This window comes from Drosophila yakuba, chromosome X, assembly GCF_016746365.2.
Source record: "Drosophila yakuba strain Tai18E2 chromosome X, Prin_Dyak_Tai18E2_2.1, whole genome shotgun sequence".
In the NCBI taxonomy this organism is placed as follows: Eukaryota; Metazoa; Arthropoda; class Insecta; order Diptera; family Drosophilidae; genus Drosophila; species Drosophila yakuba.
Window position 1 is genome coordinate 12731169 of NC_052526.2, and position 17507 is coordinate 12748675.

At 46.1% G+C, this 17507-nt stretch overlaps 4 protein-coding genes across 9 annotated transcripts; 1 reads left to right on the top strand and 3 right to left on the bottom strand.

The window, feature by feature from the left end:
• Window positions 1-2478: 2478 nt before the first annotated feature.
• Window positions 2479-3313, bottom strand: LOC6525237 (trypsin alpha-3). Its single transcript, XM_002101039.3, has one exon. The coding sequence runs from the start codon at window positions 3288-3290 to the stop codon at window positions 2556-2558; it is 735 nt and encodes a 244-aa protein (XP_002101075.1). The 5' UTR covers window positions 3291-3313; the 3' UTR covers window positions 2479-2555.
• A 796-nt stretch (window positions 3314-4109) lies between these two features.
• Window positions 4110-12676, bottom strand: LOC6525238 (AP-1 complex subunit gamma-1). 6 transcript variants are annotated; one of them, XM_015190678.3, is made up of 16 exons: window positions 11942-12083; window positions 10630-10825; window positions 10492-10553; window positions 10240-10381; window positions 9981-10169; window positions 9684-9922; window positions 9538-9614; window positions 9043-9060; window positions 7907-8163; window positions 7245-7840; window positions 7047-7185; window positions 6689-6977; window positions 6110-6625; window positions 5910-6053; window positions 5740-5847; window positions 4110-5679 (listed from the first exon to the last, which is right to left on the bottom strand). In XM_015190678.3, exons 2-16 carry the CDS (start codon window positions 10644-10646, stop codon window positions 5560-5562), a joined length of 2913 nt encoding a protein of 970 aa, XP_015046164.1. In that variant the 5' UTR covers window positions 10647-10825; window positions 11942-12083; the 3' UTR covers window positions 4110-5559. The 6 variants fall into 6 exon arrangements, with proteins under 6 accessions (XP_015046164.1, XP_015046163.1, XP_002101076.1 ...); XM_015190677.3 differs by having other exon boundaries at window positions 11885-12079; XM_002101040.4 differs by lacking the exons at window positions 10630-10825; window positions 11942-12083 and adding an exon at window positions 12541-12676.
• A 539-nt stretch (window positions 12677-13215) lies between these two features.
• LOC6525239 (ADP-ribosylation factor-related protein 1) lies at window positions 13216-14625 on the bottom strand. Its single transcript, XM_002101041.4, has 3 exons — window positions 14462-14625; window positions 14138-14390; window positions 13216-13964 (listed from the first exon to the last, which is right to left on the bottom strand). Exons 1-3 carry the CDS (start codon window positions 14552-14554, stop codon window positions 13708-13710), a joined length of 603 nt encoding a protein of 200 aa, XP_002101077.1. The 5' UTR covers window positions 14555-14625; the 3' UTR covers window positions 13216-13707.
• Window positions 14626-14904: 279 nt separating this feature from the next.
• LOC6525240 (puff-specific protein Bx42) lies at window positions 14905-17134 on the top strand. The gene is made up of 3 exons (XM_002101042.4): window positions 14905-15253; window positions 15499-16059; window positions 16125-17134. The coding sequence occupies exons 1-3, from the start codon at window positions 15031-15033 to the stop codon at window positions 16982-16984; spliced, it is 1644 nt and encodes a 547-aa protein (XP_002101078.1). The 5' UTR covers window positions 14905-15030; the 3' UTR covers window positions 16985-17134.
• The last annotated feature ends 373 nt before the right edge of the window (window positions 17135-17507 follow it).

The window sequence follows — 17507 nt, forward strand, 5'->3', positions numbered from 1 at the left end:
TTTGTAATATAAATTATCAAACAAATAAAAGTAAGAGAAGAAGGGAACCTAAAAAACGCTAAGAAAACGAAAGCAACTACAGCTGTTGTCAAAATACTAGCAGTAAGTTAAATAAATGCCTAACTTCAAATTAGGTAAGATATCAACAAATTTAAATGACTTGTTTTATCATAGAATGATGAACAAATTTCCCCAGGGTTCTAAGCTGATCTTTATCAAGGACCTGCTGCTATTATCTTGACTGCAGTTGTACACATATAGAGGACCTACAAACATATTGTATTACAACACGATGGAGATGAAAAAAAAAGATGTATAAACAACAAAAATTATTAATTCTAAGTAGACAAAAGGTGGAAGTGGACGAAGAGAAATGAGAAGGAGAAGGAGGAGCAGATGAAGCGCAAAGCAAACCAAATAAAATTAGACTACGACTAAAAGGCAAACGAGAAGAGAACAGAAGAGATAACTTGGCTTTTTGGGTGGCTGGAGGGCGGTGGCGATGGGTGGCCGGCGGGAAAGTGGGCGGGGGTGGGTGGAAAAGCGAGCATGTGTTTGTGCCATAAAAGGTTTCTCATTACAATTTTGTTGTTGTTCCCGCTGTTGTTTTTCTGTTTTGTGTCTTTTCATTTTTTTTTTTTGGCCAAGGGTCGTCGCATCGTTGCACAAAATTACTTTTTTCCTTTCCTTCAAAATGTGCCAGCGGGCAAAGGGGAAAGGGGCGGGGATATGATTTTTCCGGGGGCGGGGAGGTGGTCCCAGGGAATAAAGCAACTACAACAGCATCAGCAACACACTGCGCGCAAAAGGGATGCTCAATTTAAAATGTATCTCTATCTTTCGAAAATAACTACTAAAGGAACTAACTAGAAAATAATTTGTTCGTTACTAAATGTTTCTAGGTGTTCCTATAAAACTTTATCTCTGATATAAAGATAATATGAAGGCTAATTTATTGCAAATGGTAAAATTATTTTAGCAGTCAAATGGAGTGGAAATTGGTAAGGAAACTTTGACAGCGAGTGAAAGTGTGCGCGAAATGGGCTCATTATATTATCATTGCCGGCAAAACTTGTCATGAAAGGAAATTCAAAACTTCGCCTTCCGCTGGTAATTTACCTTTTCTCTTAATTGGCATCAGATTCGCCGTTTCGCCCTTTTGGCCCCAATTGTTTTTTCAGTGCAGCAACAACAGCGGCAGCAGCAACAGCAGCAGCCGAAGGGCGATTGCTGTTCAAGGCAGTTTGCCGGGTAGAAGGGCAATTGTAGTTCCCAAGGGGAGGGGGGGCGGAGAAGTGGGCGCCAAGGCGGCCAAGGCTGAGCCGGAAAATTGATAAATTTCTGTGGCAAATTTCCACAAATATCAAAAGATTAGAGCAACTTTTCAATTAAGAAATGGAAACTAATCTCAATCATTGCAGAGACAGGCGGCACTGGAGCTTCACTGGCTCCACATATTGTCCCCTTTTGGGGCACCCAGCGGGTGTACAGTTTTACTTGGCTAATCCAAACTAATAACGGAACTAGAAAGTTATTCCATGCTCGCTAAAGAGTGTAAAATTAAGATAGTTAGATAACTCGATGATTTCCACTTAACTTTAACAAAATGTACTATGAAATGGTTAATACTAAGCAACATATCATATCCAACATTAAAGGAGTATCAAGAGAACAATTAAAATATCTATAAAAACTATCACTATCACTAACTATCACTCTGAGGCTTTACTGTACTCGACGTCGGCAGAGGCGCAAGCAGAGCGGCTGCAGCTGATACTAATACTGATGGAGATGCTGAATCAGTTTGATTTTGATACGGAGATATGCTCTCTCACAAACACACACTATTCCACACACACACACACACACACAGATGCTCGTGCTGTTTATAGCGAGCGCACACCCACGTGGCACTGAAAAGTGGGAGTAGTGGGTGGGGCAGATGGGACGAGGAAGGTGGAGAAGAGGACGACGTGGAGGAGAGCGAAACGGACAGGTTGCATGCAACACGTTCGAGTTGGCTGCAAGGGATAACGGTATCCAGATATCCCAATATCCCATTTTCCTGCCAATGCGTCGGCGCCTCGCCCCCCATCTCCGCCTGCCACGCCTGCCCCCCCCCTTTACGCCCCATCACTCAACACGCCCCTTTTGGCGTGGCACAATTCGCGGGTTCCGCTGCTCACATTTAACCTTACCAAAGGTTACAATACGTCGCGGGAGCGGAGAGAGGAGAGAGCGCCAGTGGAAGAAAGGAGCGCCCAAAAGGAGTGTTGCCGAAATCAGCGAAAGAGAGAGAAAGCAAAAAGGAGTGGAAGTGTCAGAGGAAGAGGGGGAGCGACAAAAACAAAAACAAATACAAAAACAACAACAATGGGTGACAGCTGCACCAGAGATGCCAACAAATCGAATCAGTGGCTAAGGAGCTAGAAAAGCTAGTAAATGCACTGAGAGAAAATCAAAGCATATGAGCATGAATTTCATTTGCAAACTAAAAACTTTATTATGGGTTAAATGATTCGAATATTTATGATTTTAAAAGACTTTTGAAGTTTTTACACTAATCTCGCGATGGTCTGCAAGATCCAAGGCCTGAGCTCAGCCACATTGGCATAGCCTCCCGGATATGTGGGATGAGGGCTAGCAACACCAAAGGACACGATGCCCACAAGCTTGCCATCGGAGACCAATGGACATCCGGAGTCGCCCCGGCAGGCACTTGCTCCATGGCTTGTGGCACAGAGCACACTGCTCTTGTTGGGATAGAACTTCCTGCAGGCCTGCTGATCCACTATGTCCACCGAGGTACTGAGCAGGGTCTGCGACATTGGCCCTCTGCGGTCCTTTTTCGTCCTCGCCCAGCTGGAAACCAAGGCGGCGGATCCACCACTAGGCACACTCTCCGCCAGTGGAATGGGCTGGACATTGGCACCCAAGCGGAGGCGGGTGCGTAGACGGAGAATCACTATATCGTTGGAGTTGCTGACCTCATTGTATCCCTCGTGCCGAATGATGCTCTGCACCTTCACCAACTGGCCACCTTTGAGCGTCGCCGAGGCTCCCACTGACACGGAATAGTTTTTGGGATCACCGGAAACCACACAGTGGGCAGCCGTTAAGACAGTCCGTTCATTGACAATGGCACCACCGCACCATTTGTTGCCCAAAATGGAAGCCTGCCAGGGCACCTTGGATATGTTCACCGGCTGCGGTCTAGCAATCCTCTCCGGCATCCATTCGGCGGAGATTAGGGCTACGCTTGCGATGAGCAAAGTCAACTGAATGCACATTTTGACTGGAGTGCGAGTTGGAAGTGGCAATACCCAGCTGGGCAAACTCTTTTATAGGTATTCACTTGGCATTTCCAATTATTGAACTGTAGAATTGTTTAATCTACTTATCAAGCAAACTGCATTCTTGAAATACCATATCTAGTTGTAAGATTTAAATGCAAAACACGCGTTTACCAGTGACGAATTACGAAACTTCTTATCTTAAATTTTAAATACTTTAACTGTGTGCTCATATGTTTTTAATATATTTACTATTTTCGAAACTGATGACCATGACTACGCGAGAAATACTATTTCATAGAAAAACGTATATCTTAGAAGTAAGACTTCCATAGAAGGAATAAAAGTTAGACTGCCATCCCTGAGGGGCCAGGACATCAAGGATGAGAGTGAAGGAAGCGGCGGGCGCAGCTGACAGCCGTGAGACGTCTTGATGCCGAGCATTATCCTCGATGATTTCCATTGTGCGCCGACACTTGTTTGCGGAGATTCGTCGAGGATTAGGATTACGACGATTGCAGGATGACGAAGAGTTTAGGCAACACAACGCCTGTCACTTCTGTGATTTGATTCCGTCACGCGTATTGGTACACGTTACGCAATGCGATTTCGAGCACTTCATAGTCTACTTTCGAGGGCAGGAGTGGGTATCTTCGTAGGCAATCTCTACTGTTTTATCCCAGTTAGATTTAGACATTTATAAATAGTTTTTTAAACTATTCAAACATGATTTCCTTATAACCTCTATAAATGATGGAAACTCCATATTTAAAAGTTATCATATTCCCGTATCGATGAAAGTTAGTGTTTAGCATGTAGTCCTTCGATAAAACGAAATCGTTTGTTTATTTCGGCTCAAAAGGTTTGTGGAATATAAGTAGATATAAAAGGAAATGAGAATAATACAAAAATAATAATATATTGTACAATATGTTAATGTTATTATTTTCTTATCTCTCTCGTTCTCTCTTTCTTTCTCATACAGCTGCGTAATTCATTTATAATCATAATAATAATAATAATAGTTAATGGATTTTCTTTGCTTCTCGATGCCCCCCATCTTCATCTTCAACTCCAATTCCATTTCCATCGTCATCAACTCATCTCATCGGCGACGGCAACTAATCAGTTAATATATAGTTCTAAGCTGCGTCCTCCTCAGTTACAATTATATTTATCATAGATATTATCTAGTTTTCCACAGTGCTAGCTGGTTTGTTTGTGTTTTCATCGATTTCATATTTATTTTTTAGACTTTCTCTGGTTGCTGCTGATTTTCCGCTTTAAGTACGTGCGCACAGGAAATAACAATACATAATTTAATATATATCCGCGTGATCGTGTGTGTGTGTGTGTGTGTGTGTGTGTGTGTGTTTCGGTGTCTTTGTATATATATATTTATATTATGAACGTGTTTAGCGTTGTAAATAAGAGGGAATATCAGGGGCTGGCCAACAGAAGCCGGAACCGATCAAAAAGACTCAGGACGGGGCAAAAAACAAACACTCATACTCATTACATATAGAAATAACAAATAAACTGCTCGAAATGGCATCAAACATCGTTCAACTCGCTCCATTTCGATTCCATTAAAATGCTAAGCTTTTTAAATGCTTCTGCTACATAATTTCACAATCGGTTTTAATACATATCTTATCTTTTCCTTTCCTTTTCTTTTTCTTTTTCTCTTTTTTTTTTTTTTTTTTGTTGTTACCTTTGTTAGTTGCCATTTATTTATGGGGAATAGTGGATTTGACTTTTATTGTCTTAACTTAAAACTGAAAGTTGTCTTTTACACACAAAAGTTTACACACCATTTAAAATGAGAGAATTATTAATAATAAAACAAGACAAACGTAAAGATTGATTTGACAAGTAGTGTGTTTATATATATGTATAGATATAAATTAGAAAAAATATATAAGTTAACTGCTTCTGGGCGGGTTGTATCCCTCATTTTCTCAGCTATCGAGCTCCGACTCCGACTAACCCGGCTAAAAAACAAACAGTCTGAGTCTGAACAGCGCTGTGCGCCGATTTGGAAAATGCTCTGATCTAGATGCGATTGCGTGGGTGTCTCTGTGTTTTACTGTGTGTGTGATAACTTATTTTACAATAAATGTGTGACAACCACAGTGTGTACAGTGTGTATGTGGGTGTGTTCTTAGTGTTGCCGCTGTTGTTGATGCTGCTCCTGCTGCTTGCCGTGTGTTGAATTATTTCCGATATTAGGCTAATGTGGTTTCGCTTTAATACAGTTGCAGTTCTACTCTGCGGCCGCCGCCGCCGCCGGCTGCTGCTCGGGAAATCCACTGACCTCCGTCTGCTCCACCTGCTGCTGGCCATCGAGCACGTACTGGATGCGCAGACGCATCCGCAGTGTCGCCTAAGAATATTAACAGAATTTGCTATTGCTTGAAGTACAACATCGCCATTCACTACTCACATTCGACGTGGCTACCACACGCATCTCCTGCGTTATAACTCCACCGGGCGGCAGCACGGAGCCGGATGGCGTCAGCATCTGCAGCTGGAAACTCCTTTGCACAGCCGCCTGCAATGCATTCAAAAATGTGAATCGAATGTTATTAAATTATCAGATGCAAGTCCATTTACCTGCAGCAAGTACTGATCCAGGGTATTATCTGAGTTATTCGTGGTCGTCATATAGATGCGCATGCAGTCGCTGCCCCTGACCGAAACCAGTTGCACCAGTAACCCATCCTTGTCCAACGCCGTCAGCCTGGGACCCTGTGGAGGCTACAAAAAAAAAAGAGATTAACAAATGACTAGCGAATGGAAATGGGTGCACCCACCACTACTACATTGTTGGAGGCAGCCGTGGGATTCAGATCGCCCAGCAGACCGCCGGCATGGCCATCGATGAGGTTGCCAACGGGAGCTGGAGCCGCCAGTGGCGCTGATGCAGCCGGCGGGGCTCCCAGTCCACCCAACATGCTGGCCAAATCGTTGCCGTTTGTGGGTATGCTGACTGAGCTGTCCAGGCCAGATCCAAAGCCGCCCAAATCAAGGCCACCGAGCATGTTATTCATGTTTGCCGCACTGCTCTGGTTATTGTCCCCGGCCAGGGCCAGAATGCCACCACCTCCTCCTCCGCCCGCCGGCGCGCCCGTCGTCGTGGACGGAGGCGCGGATAGATCCAAATCGAGCAGATCCAACAGATCCTGATTATTGGAAACGGGCGCCACTACATCGTTAGCATTGCGCGAGTTCTTTTTATGCACGGCATTCGAGAGATCCGTGGCCGCCACCAAATCGCCAGCGCCTCCCGCCGAGAGATCCGTGCTGCCCAGCAGATCCAGCAAAATGTTCTGTAAAGGATTAGGGTGTCAATGAAAAGCAGTTCAACGGGTAGAATGCATAACACAACATACCGTATTGTCACCAAGAGTGTTCATATTGCTTTCGATAAGTGAGTGTCCGCCACCGCCGCCTCCCTCCACGCCATTTTCAATGACATCGGGACTGTTGTCGTCGAAGGAGCCACCGCCGCTCTCGCCGTTCTGCGAGCTAATCCTGCTGATCTGCATGGCCGGCATCTTCTCCAGCAGCGGTGGGCGCAGATGCTTGTAATGGCCAAAGAGCTGCGTGAACTCCACGCCTCGCTGCTGCAGATCCACATTCAGGTGGCTGCCAAAGGACGTGATCAGTGCTTGGATTTCCCTGTGATGAATAGAGATCATATGAGTTGCAATATAGATCATCGTGGTGGCCGGATATGGATGTACTTACTCCACGCACTGTTGCAAACGCGTGCTTAGCTTGGCTAGGGAGACAAGAGCATATTGCTTGCTTGTGGTCGAGACTTGAGCAGAGGTTAAAAACTTATAATACACAGCGATCAGATCACTCTCAGTGGGCCGTTCAAACTCTGCAAGTTGGAGACGAGGATTAACAATTGGAACGGGAATGTGACTACCGATTACTTACCATCCTCGTTGGCGCCGTACATGAAGAGATCACCGTACTCGCCTATGGCCCAGACGGCAACCTGCAGCAGCGGCTGCTTGTCCTCGCAATGATTGGCCACCTGCAGCGACTCCCAGAAACGGTTCGTGATGTACGTCTGCTCCGGGACGGGACTGCTGGACACCAGCTGAATGGTGGAGGAGACGACGTCGTCGCGCACATAGTTGCCGGCCGCAATAAGCACGCTCAACTGCGTGTCCAGATGCCAGCGCGTGGTTGGGGAGTAACGCTCGGCGGCCAGGATCATGCCCGAGCTGCACTGCGCCTTGAATTCGGCGTCCGCCTTCTCGAGGAAGAGCAGCAGCTCCTTGGTCATTGTACGTATGTTTTGTGCATTGATCAGCGCAAACGACAGCTCCATCGCCCGCCGACGGATCGAGACGTCCGGATCCTTGAGGCACTCCAGAATGGTGGTGCGATGCCGCTGCACCGCCGACGTGTCCGCGTGCACCGTTCGCAGCAGCGTGTTCAGCGCCACGTACCGTATGTTCTTGTCCGAGTTGAGCAGGAATCGTCCCAGGATATTGACGGCCAGGACGCGCAATCCACCCTCCGAGCTGTTGGCAAAATGAAATCTCTTAGTTTGCAAACCAAAAGAAAATCAAAAGAAACAAACCACTCACCGTATATCCATGATGGAGAGCACGGTCTCGTAGAGGATGGTGTTGCCCACATTCTTGCTCGTCTCCGTGTTGGTGGCCACCTGGGCCAGGATGTCGTTCATCGCTTCGGAGGCATCCGGATCATTGTGGCCCAGGATGCGCAGCAGTCGCAGGATCTTCACCTGCAGAAACGGATCGCTCACGCCGCTGACGTCGTGCTCCGGCGAATAGCCGCCCAGGATCAGGTTCTTCAGGATGCGCACCAAGTTCGGCACAATCTGGGGGTCATTTACACACAGCGATATATTAAAATGCATTGCGACAGTCTCGTAACTTAATGCGGAAAATACGGAAAAGTTTGTGACAGTGAGCGTATAATAAAGGGTGTGTGCAATTGTGAGGAGTGTGCGTTTCGTGTAAAGGACAAAGAACTTTGGGAACTGCAAGTGTGCAAATGAAACGAGGAAGTTCTAAGGCCCGGCTCAAAAAACGATTGAGACACGGTCATCTACGAAAAAAAACCCTTTATGTACAGGTCTTGTGTGTGGAGGGAATCCTAACAAAAATTTCGTGTAGGTCAAAGCCTCTTGGCCAAAAGTGAAAAGTGAATTTACGCTGGCCATGATTATGTATATGTCCGTGCAAGCGAAATGTATGGATCACAGGATTTAGACAAATAGCAGGATATTATACAAATCAGGGGATATATATCAAACCTATAAAAGCAGTTGGGCAAGCTGTTTTTGCGATATTTCAGATAGTCCATATTTAAATTAAATTGTCTTTAAAGCAAACGATTTTCAAATGACATTCTGTACTGTTTTAGATAACCGAAGATAGATAATGGAAGACCGATAAGATAAATATATTATCAGCATCTTGTTATCAGAAATAGTTTATAGTTGCTATCATGACATAGATAACAAGCCCTTTTTAAATAAATTTTGATAGTATTTAAATGGCAAACGGAATCATTTTAACAACTGATTTGCATTCCTGCAAACTATAGATATCGCTGGCTAGGACATATACATAGGCAACACGGCATGGAACTCTTACAAAATTATACTTTTTACATATTTATACATAGTGTGGGGTATTAGGTAAATATAGAAGGCGTTACAGGTATATTTTCTAGTTAGGCGCAACAATCATACCTCTCGATTTCCGCTATCCTGGCAAGCAAATTACAACAAATTTCATTTTGTGTTTTGCGCGGTATTCGAATTCGATCAAAAACAAACAAGCGTTAAAAAATCGTAAGTATACAGGTTGATCGAAACGATAAGGAGTGTGGGGTGTGTTTCAAAAATCGCCAAAGTAAACGAAAAGATACGTTTTTTCGAGGTTATATATATATATATGGGCAAAATGGGTGATAGCGGGATAAAAAATATGGTTTATAATTATGGTACATCGACTACGGCTAAATGGCAAATGGGCGCGATAATTGTACACAAAAATTGCTTTGGTTTGCAACCCGCTTTTTGGGGGCGTTTGCCTTTTCAATTTCTCGAGCGCCACATGAATGAGGAGGATAAAAACCAGATGCAGCAGGAGCAGCAGCAGTGGCAGTTGATGAAGTAGAAGGCCTCTGCCGCGTTAACAAATTCCGAGGACTTGACTCCGCCGCTGGCAACACGTCAACTTACCTTCTTGAAATGCATCAGCGTGTCCGAACTGTTCTCGCACATCTCCGTGATCAGCGTAACGCCAGTGATCAAAATTCCTAAAGCAGAAGGTATTGAAAATTACATTGTACAGATCTGTATACTCATTTGACTAAAGGTAAACCCACCATGATTCTTCTCGCTGAGCAGGGAACGCGTGGCCGGCAAAAAGATCTCCATCAGCTCGGGCACACGACGGATGACGCGGAAGGCGCACAGCGTTGCCTTCTTGCGAATGTACGTGTTCGGAGACTTCATCAGACGCTCCACCTCGCTGGCCAGATCCCGGGCCATTTCCGGTGAGGCGATCGCACCCAGAGTGCACAGGGCCAGGCCCACGACGAACTGCGTGGAGCTGTTCAAGTCGCTGCAATTGAGAGATTGTGTAATAAGTTGTTAAGTGACAGTTGAATGAAAAATCTTACTTCTTCAAGCAGTTGGTGATGAGCAGGTGGACATCCTGCCGCTCATCCAGCAGCAGCATGGCGCCCAGGTAGCCGATCCGCTTGTCTGTGAACCGCGTGCTGGCCGTCAGCTTAAGGCACTCCAGTTGGCCAAAGTGAGCCGGATAGCCGAGCATGTGTATGTACAGCAGCTTGGCAATGTTGCGACAGCTGTGGATGCATATGGTTAAACTTTATATGGTATCTATGTGTATATTGCAATCGGATTGACATGACTCACCGCCAGACGGAGTCCTCCTCGCGGAACGTGCTCCGTATGTAGGCGCACTCTTTGTTGACCACCGCTCGCTCCTCGGCGGCGGTTCTGGCGGCGCGAATCTGTCGGATGAGGTCGCGCAGGCGTGTGGGCGTGGGCATTCTGACTGTGGGCGGGAAATGGAAACGAATATGTTGATTAGTCGGGTTTCGTCTGGCCGTTGAACTTTCTTAACCGAATGCTAACTAAAGTTGCATCTTGTATATTGGCACTTACCCCTCTCCACCGCCTCTGTGAATGCTTGCCGTATGGTGGCCATATTGAAGGCTGGATTAAATCTGCGGAGGGAAAGGTTAAATAGGTTTATATGGGCATAGTCCTGGGGATGTGGGGGACTGCAGTCTAGGATCCTACCCATGCTCGGAGTTCATTGTGGCGGCGAGAAACGTTGAATCACTTGTGTGGCAGCCTTTTGTCCGCTCCTTCTTTTATTTGTTTTTTTTTTTATTTGTATTTGTCTTTTTATTTTTGTTATTATTATTATATTCTATTATGCCTGGATGTGTTAACTATTTGCCGGCCTGTGTGCTCTTCTGTTTTCTTTTTGTTGCTGTGCGGCGGTGCAACAACACAAATTAGCGAAACGAACAAACGGTTTTTCCTCTGCAGATCTTCCACGCACACACCTGCACTCCCACACAGCACGCACACCAATACATACACGCAAACACACACGGGAAACAACAGCCGGCCGCTATTTTGTTGCACTTGCTCTCTAACTCTCTCTCCCTCTCTCGCTTGCTCTCTTTCAGAGCTTATGGAATTGTAAAAAATAAGCTGAATTGTTTAAATAAAAGCAGTGACAATTACCGCTGACATGAAGTAGATCGCTGTTGTTATGAAACTGACATTTCAGATGCGTGCGTGTGTGCGTGCCTGTATGTGTGTGGGCTCAAACAAATACGTTTGATCTCTCTTTCTGGCCAAGGCAACAACAAATTACTGTGCTTTATTCACTTCAGTTGGGAGCGCAATGCAAATTGATTAAATGATTAATGCACACACAGACACACAGAGAGGCATCCACACGCGCGCAAAGGGTTTCCAATGTCCAATTGGAAAAGGACAAGCAGTTAGGCCGAAAATTTCAACTTGTTTACTGCTCTCCACTTAATATTTTATTAACTGAACTGGGCAAAAAATGAAAACAGCTGCCACCGATAGCATAACTGACATACATACATACATACATATCGATTGCATTAAAAGTCATGAAATAACGTCACTTCTATATAGTAGTATATAGTATATTTAACACGTAGGGTTTTTTTCATGCGAGCTTTCCTCGTTTGTTTTCAATGTGATTTTTCGCCTGCTAATTTATGCGATTCACTGGAAGGCCCACACACACACACACATACACACACTCACACACATGCATGCCTTTTGGGCCAACAAGAAAAGGGCAGGAAAATCTATGGCACACTTTTCAACGAGCACTTCCGTTTTAACAAATTGGATGCATTGGCGGACTTGCAGGCGTTACATTTTTTTTGTTAATGGATGGCCAAGAAACGCGTCAGCTTTTAAAATACAAAATTTAACAACGCGACAAAAACTAAAAAAAAATTTCAACACACGGCCCGTCGTCGCAAGTACACGCACACACCTTTGCTTTTAACTGGAATGATTCTGCAATTAATGCCTATTCTAGCACTGCATTTACGCTTTAGCACATGTTTGCTGGGCCAACTTGGCGCTGGTTAATCACTAATTTAAACGCCACAAAATCAACGTAACAAGTAAAAAAAAATGTTTCGTCGAGAATATGTTGATGATGAGCGCAACAGTGGTAGTGGGTGCGAGCGAGAGCGCGATATTTACAAGCAGTGTGCCCAAAAAGCACTAACGCATCGCGCAGGAAGGCGTTAGCCCGTTTGGGGGCCACAGTGGGTGTCAGAGAACAAGAATGAGAGTAAAAACCAATGCAAATAATGAAACATACATGTTTACAGCACTTTACAGACAATAATCTGAGTGTTAAAGATAAAGGCGAAGGCGAAATTTCGACACAATAAATAAGATAATAGGAGGACCATAATTTGCATTAAAATTAGCATTCGCAGCCAACACGGGGTGATTCAACGTTTCTCTTTTGCCACACCAGTGCACACTTAGAAAAATACCGCTACGCATAGCAATCAGCGAACGGTCACACTGCGATAACGTCATTTTTGAAATATACTTTCAAAAGTTTGATTTTCCAAATATCGAATGGCCAATGTTATAGGGAATTTGCGAGTACCGGGAGGGATTTCATCTCACCTGCGATTGTTCTCCGGCGGCAGAACGCTCCAGTCCTGCTCGTAATACGGATACATGGTGGCTTCTCACTGGAGCACGGAACTTAACCGACTGGAATGGGAGCGGGAGTGCGTTTGGGTATGGGAATGGTAGCGATAAGCGGCGAGTGCTCCACATAGGCCTTATCTAATGTACACTAATAGTTAACAGGTAACGCTCTGCTTTTCTGTAGCTCTAGGTCTAGCTATCTAGCCCTAGCTGGCGGCCGATCATTTCCAGTCCGAGCGGTGGAAACTCCTGCGGAAGACTGACGATTCCAGTGCCACTCACCAGGTGTTGATTTTCTTTTTTTTTTTTCCTCTGCCTTTGCTTTTTGGTGGCACACACAGCACTTATCTATCGGCCTGGCTGATAATGGTAATAATGCTCCCCGCGCCGTGAGAACAACACAATCCCGGCTGTTTGTTTCTTTTCGCGGTTCGTTTTCGTTCGGTACGGATAAGCGGAGCCCCATTGACAACCGCCATATCGAGGTGTAGTGCGAGTGCAGTGCTGTTAGATAAAGCCGCAACTCTCCCGACTTTCGTGGACCTCGAATCGCCCACACACTGTATGGCCAACGATTCACCATGACAGCTGCGAATGAATTTAGTTTTATTACATTTTCAGGACCGAAATAATACCCAAGTATCTGGGTTATTAATAGAAACATTCAATAATTATAAGCGAAATTGTAATAAATAGATTACATATAATCAAATTTCCTAAAACAAGATACCTTTTCATTGGGTTAGCTATATTAAAACGATATATTTACAAACTTCTAAAAAATGTTCCTGCCAGGCATAGTTATCTAATATTTACGAATCCTTGCACTTGTTTGGCTAATAGGCATGGCATGTTCTCTGTCATTGTAACAATTGTATTTGTAATTCGTTGTCCTATGCGTAAGTCTCTTAGCTTTCTAACATTGTTTCCTTCATTTACAAGCTGTAGTTTACCGAGAAGAAATCCAGTTAAGGCCTTTGAAGATAAAGCCGCATATTTAGCAATGTACAATTGGTATCTCACAATCTTCCCCGGCTAATTACAAATAAGCGTTATCCTAAGCCCTAAACTTACAAAAGTACAAGTCTAATTAAAGCCAGTGGAGGGCCGACTACTAGGCCCGTATCTTCTTCTTGTCTTCTAATCATTTTCCCGCGGCGGCCGGACCACCGCATGCCGTTTGATGGCCTCCACCAGCCACTTGATGCCCTCGTCCACGCCCTCGCCGTGGAGCGCGGATACGGGAATGGTAAGGCAATCTCGACGCCCTATAAGGGCTCCAGCCTGCTGGAACACAGGCTTGATCTCCCGCACGCCCATCACATCTGGAAGATCCTGCTTGTTGGCCAGGATGAGCAAAGGCACTCCGGACAGCAGTTCGTTTTTGATCATCTTGTCTATAGAAGGGTAAGGCATTTATGAGATTGTTAAAGAGTATGTTAGTGAATGCGGCTAGTTTTCTATCAAATAGTGCGGATGATAACAAAGTTTATCTTATAAAATTGAGATGAAACCATGAAGAAAGCCGAGTATTGTTTAAGGGATAAGTACAAAGACTACTTTCACTTACCGAAGATTATCTTGGACTCTTCCATGCGCTCCCTATCGTTGGAATCAATCACGTAGATGACGCCATGCGACTCCTGGTAGTACTTATCCCACAGAGATTGCAGCTCCTGCTGGCCACCAAGATCCCAGAAGTTGAGGCGTACGCCCTGGACGTCGATGGTGCCGATGTTGAGGCCCACCGTCGTCGTGATCTTGCTGGGATTGAGGCCCTTGTAGTTCCGCGTGAACGTGGTCTTGGCGGCCTCCAAGTAAGTCTACGTGGGCACAGGTGTTAGTTTCCGATTGGACGGATCAGAGGCTTTAAATGGATGATTCAGCTGCCTACCGTTTTGCCAGCATTGTCCAGGCCCAGTATCACCACACAGTAGTCGTCCTTCTGAGTCATGTATTTGTAGAAGCCGTGCATCAATGTGTACATCGTATTGTCTTTTTGGCCAACATAAAACAAACTTAAATTGTTGACTGCACTGCTAGCGATGGCACTGCCAGCGGCTGGGGCGGTGCGATAGTATCGAGTGGGCACAATAACATAAGCTAACAAATGTAAAACAACAAATGTATTTGCATTCAAATTATGTCAAAGCTATCTTTTGTCCGTAAAAGTATTTTCTTTACCATCATTATGGCATTATCTTACATTTAAATACATTACAATCAAAAAGGAATACATTATCTTAGGCAATACGCAATACATAGAATCCATCCCTAAGAGTGACCATACTCGGAAGTTTTTTCCGTATTTGCAGTCTGGCAACGCTACCACCCGTACGCTTGTGTGTGTGTCCGTGTGCGTGCGTGTTTTTTTCGACTTTTCCATTGTATTTTTTAGTGGCTTGCAAATTGAAAAAAGTGGTTTCACGTAGGATTTAAGTCGCCACAAAGAACACATCAGCTATGTCGCTATCGAGCCTGCTGCCCACGCCGACGAACGCGGTCTGGGATCGGGAGGACGAGCGTCGCCTGGCCGCCCGTGGAGCACCAAAGATCGGAGCCCTGGTCTCCGCCAAAATCGCTGCTCCGCCGTACGGACAGCGCAAGGATTGGGTTCCCCACACGGAGGCGGACTTCGGCGATGGCGGCGCATTCCCGGAGATTCATGTGGCTCAATATCCACTAGGTGCGTTCCTACTTGTGCTAATCCCACTTTCTCTTTAGTTCCAGACGATGTGGTCTTAGTTCATGGGCTTCTCGTGGAGAAAATAACCATTAGCACCACATTAGGTTAACACACAGATTTGCTGCGGAAGGTTGGCTTGCGTAGGTCTCTGACCTTTTTAAAGCGTACTTCCGTATTTATGATCAGTATTTTAAAGCGTGCCCTATTGAATGGAAACAATTCTTCCGTCTCCTTCTGCTTGACAGGTCTGGGAGCACCAGGAAATGTGGGCAAGAAATCGGATGCTCTGGCCGTTCGTCTGGACGACAAGGGAAAGGTCAAATACGATGCCATAGCGCGCCAAGGACATGGCAAGGACAAGATCGTGTACTCGTCCATTTCGCAACTGCTGCCGGCGGAGGTGTTGGCTGAAGATGCGGATGAACTACAGCGCCCAGACGAGGAAACGGTGATGGAGACGACGGAAGAGACGCGCCTGGCGCTGGAGAAGCTGACCAACCAGAAGATCACCTCAGCGCTGCCCGTGCGCCATGCTCAAAAGGCGGGTCCCGCCCAGTACATCCGGTACACACCCTCGCAGCAGGGCGATGCCTTCAATTCGGGCGCCAAGCAGCGTGTCATCCGGATGGTGGAGGCGCAGCTCGATCCGATGGAGCCGCCAAAGTTCCGCATCAACAAGAAGATTCCACGAGGGCCTCCATCGCCGCCGGCACCTGTACTCCACTCACCATCACGCAAGGTGACGGTCAAAGAGCAAAAGGAGTGGAAGATCCCGCCCTGCATATCGAACTGGAAGAACGCCAAAGGTTCGACCCAATACATGACTTATATCATTTTTATGTTGCTAATTGAAACTTTACCTCGATTTCAGGTTATACCATTCCCCTGGACAAGCGTCTGGCTGCCGATGGACGTGGTCTGCAGCAGGTGCACATCAACGAGAAGTTCGCCAAGATGGCCGAGGCGTTGTACATAGCCGATCGAAAGGCGCGCGAGGCGGTCGAGGCACGCGCCCAGCTGGAGAAGAAGTTGGCCCAAAAGGAGAAGGAAAAGAAGGAGGACATGCTGCGTATGATGGCGCAGCGGGCTCGCGAAGAGCGAGCAGGACTCCGCAATCCGGAGGCAAACGAGCCATCAGGACCGGGAGCTGGAGGAGCCGAGGCGCGTGAACGCAACGACTTGCGGGCGGAGCGACAAAGGGAGCGCCAGCGGGATAGAAACCTGCAGCGGGCGGCACCTGAAAAGCGATCGAAACTGCAGAGGGAGAGGGAGCGTGACATTTCCGAGCAGATCGCTTTGGGTTTGCCCGCCAAGAGTGCCGGCAACGGTGAAACCCTCTTCGATCAGCGTCTCTTCAACACCACCAAGGGCATGGACTCCGGTTACGGTGATGACGAGGCGTACAACGTGTACGACAAGCCGTGGCGCGATTCCAATACACTGGGCGCCCACATCTACCGACCCAGCAAGCAGGCGGATAGCGATAACTACGGCGGTGATCTGGATGCCATTGTAAATACCAAACGTTTTGTGCCAGACAAGCAGTTCTCCGGTGCCTCCAGGGATGCGGCCGCTGGTCAGCGGAGTGGACCCGTCGAATTCGAGAAGGAGGAGGATCCCTTCGGTCTGGATCAGTTCTTGAACATGGCCAAAAAGGCGCCCAAGCGAGCCGAGGAGAAGAATAACGAGCGCAGCAGCCATTCGGATCGCAAGCGAAGCAGGCGCGATTAGATAAAAGCTTTAGCGTGAGGATCAGCAATCATCGTTGTACCGTCATCATCATCGCAAACACTATCATCATTCATCAACCAAACAAACTTTTTTTAACTACTCCAACAACTTGGCGAGAATTTCAATAATAATCACAGGATCTTGACATAACATGATTGTGTACTTACGGGTGGCTTTCCTCTTACTTGGCTTTAGTCATCCTCCAATTCAGAGGAACCGCCACCAGTCCACATCTGATCCAGAATCACAAACTGGACAGTGGTAATTAGTATCACTGGAGTGATGGTTGGATTGCCTTGTACGTGCGCATCTATGCGGGTAATGGTACAAGCCGGGGGAGTAAGAGTATTTGCTTCCCGATCTATAATAAAATACACAATGTGTAATAGAATGCTAGTAATTTTTAAAATATGAAGGCCATCCTTTTGGCGCCATAGAATCAATGAATAAAGTGACCAGCTGTTGCCAATAAGCTTTCCAACGGACTTTTTTGTAGTATGTTGCCCCTCCATTTAATTTCTTA

Coding starts and splice junctions, on each gene's coding strand:
- LOC6525237 (XM_002101039.3), bottom strand. CDS start 3,290: ATGTGCATTCAGTTGACTTTGCTCATCGCAAGCGTAGCCCTAATCTCC.
- LOC6525238 (XM_002101040.4), bottom strand. CDS start 12,596: ATGTATCCGTATTACGAGCAGGACTGGAGCGTTCTGCCGCCGGAGAAC. Junction 10,554..12,540: donor CCGCCGGAGAACAATCGCAG/GTGAGATGAAAT, acceptor TTCCCTCCGCAG/ATTTAATCCAGCCTTCAATA. Junction 7,841..7,906: donor CTCTCCATCATGGATATACG/GTGAGTGGTTTG, acceptor TTTTGCCAACAG/CTCGGAGGGTGGATTGCGCG.
- LOC6525239 (XM_002101041.4), bottom strand. CDS start 14,554: ATGTACACATTGATGCACGGCTTCTACAAATACATGACTCAGAAGGAC. Junction 14,391..14,461: donor TGGACAATGCTGGCAAAACG/GTAGGCAGCTGA, acceptor GTGCCCACGTAG/ACTTACTTGGAGGCCGCCAA. Junction 13,965..14,137: donor AGAGTCCAAGATAATCTTCG/GTAAGTGAAAGT, acceptor ACCCTTCTATAG/ACAAGATGATCAAAAACGAA.
- LOC6525240 (XM_002101042.4), top strand. CDS start 15,031: ATGTCGCTATCGAGCCTGCTGCCCACGCCGACGAACGCGGTCTGGGAT. Junction 15,254..15,498: donor TGTGGCTCAATATCCACTAG/GTGCGTTCCTAC, acceptor TCTGCTTGACAG/GTCTGGGAGCACCAGGAAAT. Junction 16,060..16,124: donor GAACTGGAAGAACGCCAAAG/GTTCGACCCAAT, acceptor CCTCGATTTCAG/GTTATACCATTCCCCTGGAC.